A 5,848-nucleotide genomic window follows, 5' to 3' on the forward strand; every position below is an offset into this window, starting at 1 on the left:
TGTGGGAGCAGAATCATTTGCTAATGCAGTTTTTGAAAATATGTCTAATGATGCAGAGACTCCTTTATATCCTGGTTCAACTAACTTCACACGATTATCAGCAGTGTTAAGGTTGATGAATTTGAAGGCAATGAATGGATGGACCGACAAAAGTTTTACAGAATTGCTTCAATTGCTTAAGGACATGCTTCCAGAAGGAAATACCTTGCCCAATCGAAATTATGAGGCGAAAAAAATACTTTGTCCAATGGGTATGGAGTATAGAAAAATGCATTCATGTCCTAACGATTGCATTTTATACAGAAATGAGTATGAAGATTTAAGAAGATGTCCCAGGTGTGGTTTGTCACGTTATAAGGTTAAGGTTGGTCAGAATGATGAAATTGATGAATTGACAAAGGAAGGTCCTCCTGCTAAGGTTGTTTGGTATCTTCCAATAATTCCAAGGCTTAAGCGTTTGTTTGCAAATGCAGATGACGCTAAAAACCTTAGGTGGCATGCAGATAATAGAAAATGTGATGGATTACTTCGTCATCCTGCTGATTCTTTGCAATGGAAGAATATTGATAAAGAATTTCCTGAATTTGGAAAAGAATCAAGAAACTTAAGACTTGGATTGGCAACTGATGGAATGAATGCATTTGGAAATTTAAGTAGTAATCATAGTTCATGGCCCGTTTTGTTAGTCATTTACAACTTACCTCCTGCTTTGTGTATGAAGCGCAAATACATGATGTTATCTATGATGATCTCTGGTCCAAAACAACCTGGAAATGACATAGATGTTTATCTTAATCCATTAATTGAAGATTTGAAATTATTGTGGAATGAAGGGGTTGATGTGTTTGACGCGTTTAAAAATGAATCTTTCCGATTGCATGCGATGTTGTTTTGTACTATCAATGACTTCCCTGCATATGGGAACTTGTCAGGTTATAGTGTGAAAGGCCATAGAGCATGTCCAATATGTCAAGACAAGACATCTTATGAGCAGTTGAAACATGGAAGAAAAACCGTGTATCTTGGGCATCGTAGATTTCTAAAGAAATATCATCCGTATCGTCGATTGAAAAAAGCTTTTAACGGATACCAAGAACATGACATTTGTCCCACTCCCTTAAGTGGTGTTGAAATTTATGAAAAAATCAAAAATGTTAATGTGACTTTTGGGAAAATGAAGAAGAAGCAAACTGTGAGTGAAATATGGAAGAAGAGATCAATCTTTTTGATCTTCCGTATTGGTGTAAGTTAGATGTTAGACACTGTCTAGATGTAATGCACGTAGAGAAGAATGTGTGTGACAGTCTAATAGGAACACTTCTGAACATTAAAGGCAAAACAAAGGATGGTGTGAATGCACGTCTGGATTTGATTGAAATGAATATACGAGAGGAATTGGCACCGAGAGAAGTTGGTAAACGTACTTACTTGCCTGCAGCGTGTTACACTTTGTCAAAGAAAGAGAAAACAAGTTTTTGTGAATGTCTTAAAGGTGTTAAGGTGCCACAAGGCTACTCTTCAAATGTGAAGAGTCTTGTATCTATGAATGATTTGAAACTAATTGGCTTAAAGTCACATGATTGTCACGTTCTAATGCAACAATTACTACCGGTGGCTATTCGTGGAATCTTGCCCAAAAATGTTAGGCATACAATCACTCGACTATGTTCATTTTTCAATTCCATATGTAGTAAAGAGATTGACTCTCAGAAGTTGGATGAACTTGAAGAAGAAATAATTGTTATCTTGTGTCAACTCGAGATGTTTTTTCCTCCATCTTTTTTTGATATTATGGTACACTTGGTTGTTCATCTTGTAAGAGAAATCAGATTGTGTGGGCCAGTTTATATGCGATGGATGTATCCAGTTGAACGATACATGAAGATTTTGAAGGGATATGTGAAGAATCAATGTCGTCCAGAAGCTTCCATTATTGAAAGATACATTTCAGAAGAATCTATTGAGTTTTGTTCCGAGTACATGTCAAAAGCCAAATGTATAGGAGTTCCTGAAAAAGGTTGGCACTCTCGTAGATTCATAAGTAAATCTTCAAGAGGTGTACATGTCATAAGCAAATCTAGAGAAGAGGTTCTGCAAGCACACTTGTATATCTTAAATAACACTGATGAGGTGTTACCATACTTGGATACACACAAAGACATTGTCAAATATAAAAATCCAAGACAATCAGAAAAATGGGTGTTAATTGAGCATAACAAAATTTTCATGTCATGGTTTAAGCAACAAATAATGAATGATCCATCAGCATCTGAAACATTAACATGGCTTGCAAACGGTCTCAAATTTGATGTTTTATGTTGTTCTGGCTATGAAGTAAATGGTTGTTTGTTTTACACAAAGTCTCGAGATGATAGGAGTACAGTGCAAAATAGCGGAGTCACCTTGGAGGCAGAGTCTATGCAGTTTTCAACTGCAAAGGATCAAAATCCTGTTGTGGGATCAATGCCTTATTATGGTGTCATAGTAGAGATTTGGGAAGTTAATTATACCAAGTTTACTGTACCTGTTTTCAAATGCAAGTGGGTTGACAATAAGACTGGTGTCAAAGTTGATGAATCAGGAATGACTTTGGTTGACTTTCGAAAGATAGGTTATCATGACGAACCATTTATAATGGCACATCAAGCTTCCCAAGTTTTCTATATCCAAGATCCTACGTCTGACCACTGGTCTGTTGTGCTACATGGAAAAAAACAACATAATGACCCAGAAGATACAAACAATGACATTTGTGAGATTGAATCACTTACAAGAACGACCATCAATAAAGAGTACGAGGATGTTGCTGATGTTGTACATGCAACTCGAAATGATCATGATGAAGGAATATATATTTGTATGTACATGTGATTCATGTTTAGTTTTACAATATATTTCATTTTCATTATATTTCATATTCTTGATGCTTATTATATTTTTTTGATAACAGGAACATGGCAGATGATAAAGTTTTCCATTCAAAAACTGGTAGAAGGCCTACAAGATTGAAGAATATGTTTAAGAAGATAACTAAAGATGACAAAATACCTTTGTCTATTGATATCCACACTGGTGTGCCCACTGGGCAACATGCAAAGAAATATAGGAGTTATCTCGGAGTACTTTCTCGTGAAAGGATCTCTATCTTAACTCAGTCCTGGGATCACGTGACTGACCACGAGAAAAACATGATTTGGCAAGATATTCTGGTATGTAACTGTTTTTACTTTGCTAAATCTAAAGTTCTTTTATACTTTGTTTTTGTTTATGAACTAATTCTTTTAAACAATGTAGACACATTACAACATCCCGAATGTGGAAACCTTGAAAGCGAAGGTTCTTTCAGATGTGGGTGTCAAGTTTCGTCAGTTTAAATCAAAATTGACAACAGATTATATATATGGGAAAAGGAAAGAAGAAAATCCTTGTGCAAAATATGCATCCATTGATGAAGAAACTTGGCAGCAGTTTGTCAATATTCGACAAACTGAAAAATGGCAGGTTAGTATCACTTTTATATTTGAATATAGTTTATATTAACGTATTACTAAATTTTGAGTGTTATGATAGGAGGTTCGAAACAAAGCAAAAGCCAATCAGGCACATAATGATACCCCACACTTATTGTCTCGTGGTGGTTATAAGTTGCTAGAGCAGAGGATGCTTGAAGAAAAGATTAAAGCACGTTCTACTTCCATTGAGGAAATGAATAGTGTAGATTCTTTAAGACCTCCATCCCCACCACTCCGACATGAGATGTGGAAGGGTGCCCGTATAAACACATTAGGGACATGGAGTTATAAGTCTACAGAACAAACAGTTGAACGCATTGTAAGTTTGACAATTTCTTTTCAATGTGTTATTTTAAATTCTATGTGTTATTTTAAATTCAATGTGTTGAAGTTTGTCAATTTCTTTTCATTTGTTTTAGGATTCTCTTAATGAGCAATCAACACAGGGGACTTTTAAACCATGTGGTCGCAATGATATTCTTAATGTTGCTCTCGGACGACCTGAACACCCTGGACGTGTTCGTGTAGCTGGATATGGGGTTGGGATTCGGTCATACTTTGGACCTCCATCACACAGCAAGGAAAAATTGTCCAATGAACCTAGCCAAGAGTATTTACTACAACTACGTGAGCAGTTAAAGGCTGAGGTAACTCAAGAGCTTAAAGAAAGCTTCATGGAGGAGTTTAGTGCGCGAATGGAAATGGAGTTCAAAAAGCGGTTGGAGGGTTTAGGACACTCACAGCAACCACCTACTATGGTAGAAGATGAACCACCTCCGCCTCCTATTAAGAAAGTCAGCACTAAAGGGAGTTGTTCGGCAGTTGATCTATCAGGGGATGACTTTGGCTCAACTAGCCAATGCGAATTATATGTTGAGTGTAATTCTTTGACCCGATTCGTTGCCTTGGGTAAGTGTTATGAAGGGGTCACAATGTTACACAATGTGCCTCTTCCTTCTAATTTCATGAAGGTCACGGTGGAGAAGGTCCTTTATGGTGATCTTGCAGTTCCTGTGCCGACATCAGAGGTGACAATTGTGGCAGAGGCATTACATACTTTCGTTGCCTGGCCTAGACATCTCGTCAGACCTATAGACTCTATGGTATATATTTGCACTAATACTAATACAATTATGATATATTACATTCTAACTAATTTAAGTATTTTTTGTTTTGATGAGTAGCAGGAACCTAAGACAAATTTGCCTCTGGGAAAGAAGAAAATAGTCTCCATTGATGATCCTCTGGCGGCATTGGTGGAAGTTGCTACAGCTTTAGATACAACCGTCTTAGAGGTTCCATGGGATGCCAATGTTTTTGGAAGGCATAGTAATCTACCGTTGTACGTTCACATGTCTGATTTGTTGGACCTTGCATCCGGAGATCAAGAGATTAACATAACAGTTCTGCAATTATGGATGATGTAAGTTCAAATTTTAAATTCTTTATACTTTTGATTTATTAAATATATTAGTACTAACTTATTGAAATTTAGGTATCTTTCTGGATTATGCTTTGATGAGGGGAAACATAATATATATGAGTTTTTAGACCCTCAAATCACTCAATCAATTGGAAACAAGAAGTCGGAAACACAAACATACATCACCACTGCCTTAAAGAATGGTGGAAAACACATTTATTTTGCTCCGTACATCCATGAGTAAGTTCTTATTTATTAAATAAGTTTTAATAAATTATTGAAATAAGAGAAACTAATTAACTGATTTGTTATACAGGCGTCATTGGCAACTATTGATCATATCTGTTCAAGATCATACCGCTGCATGGTTTTGCTCCTTGCATAAAAAACCTCCTGCCTATTTTAAAAACATTATAGATAGGTACGACAGTTTCATTTAACATTTATTATTACTTATATATTATATAATGTTATGTATTCTAACATGAAATCTTATTATTTTAGTGCTTACTCTGGATATAATATGTTGTGTGGGAGGAGAACTTCAAACGCACAAAAACTCACTTGGATGTACCTTAAGGTATTTAAAGTATATTTGTTCACTTAATTTAATGTGTTTCACTCATTCATTTAATACATTTATTTTCACATGCAGTCCAACAGGCAACCTCAAAATTATGAGTGCGGTTATTATGTTATGCAGTGGATGTTGACTATTTTGCAAGCTGAAATTAAGAAAGGTTGGGATAAGGTAATACCTCAATACAATAAACACTTTAAAATTTGAGATTTATTAATCATGCACTAATTCAAAATATTTCAAATGTCACAGTTGTTCAACGACCAACATCCGCTAGATTTAGAAGCATTGGAGTATGTGAGAACAACATGGTCAAAGTATTTTGTAACCATG

General features: G+C 35.8%; 1 protein-coding gene across 1 annotated transcript; it reads left to right on the forward strand.

The window, feature by feature from the left end:
- Nucleotides 1-1,260: 1,260 nt before the first annotated feature.
- Nucleotides 1,261-4,941, forward strand: LOC150027573 (uncharacterized). Its single transcript, XM_090302295.1, has 5 exons — nt 1,261-2,733; nt 3,295-3,348; nt 3,571-3,772; nt 4,041-4,615; nt 4,700-4,941. The coding sequence occupies exons 1-5, from the start codon at nt 1,276-1,278 to the stop codon at nt 4,937-4,939; spliced, it is 2,529 nt and encodes an 842-aa protein (XP_090158421.1). The 5' UTR covers nt 1,261-1,275; the 3' UTR covers nt 4,940-4,941.
- Nucleotides 4,942-5,848: the final 907 nt, after the last annotated feature.

Source organism: Phaseolus vulgaris, chromosome 5 (assembly GCF_051622355.1).
Source record: "Phaseolus vulgaris cultivar YP4 chromosome 5, ASM5162235v1, whole genome shotgun sequence".
Classification (NCBI taxonomy): Eukaryota; Viridiplantae; Streptophyta; class Magnoliopsida; order Fabales; family Fabaceae; genus Phaseolus; species Phaseolus vulgaris.

Bases quoted from the DNA above. Each gene is read 5' to 3' on its own strand.
- LOC150027573 (XM_090302295.1), top strand. From the start codon at position 1,276: ATGCACGTAGAGAAGAATGTGTGTGACAGTCTAATAGGAACACTTCTG. The intron at 2,734-3,294 runs GATACAAACAAT...TAAACAATGTAG, and splicing joins AACAACATAATGACCCAGAA to ACACATTACAACATCCCGAA. The intron at 3,773-4,040 runs GTATAAACACAT...GTGTTCGTGTAG, and splicing joins TGAGATGTGGAAGGGTGCCC to CTGGATATGGGGTTGGGATT.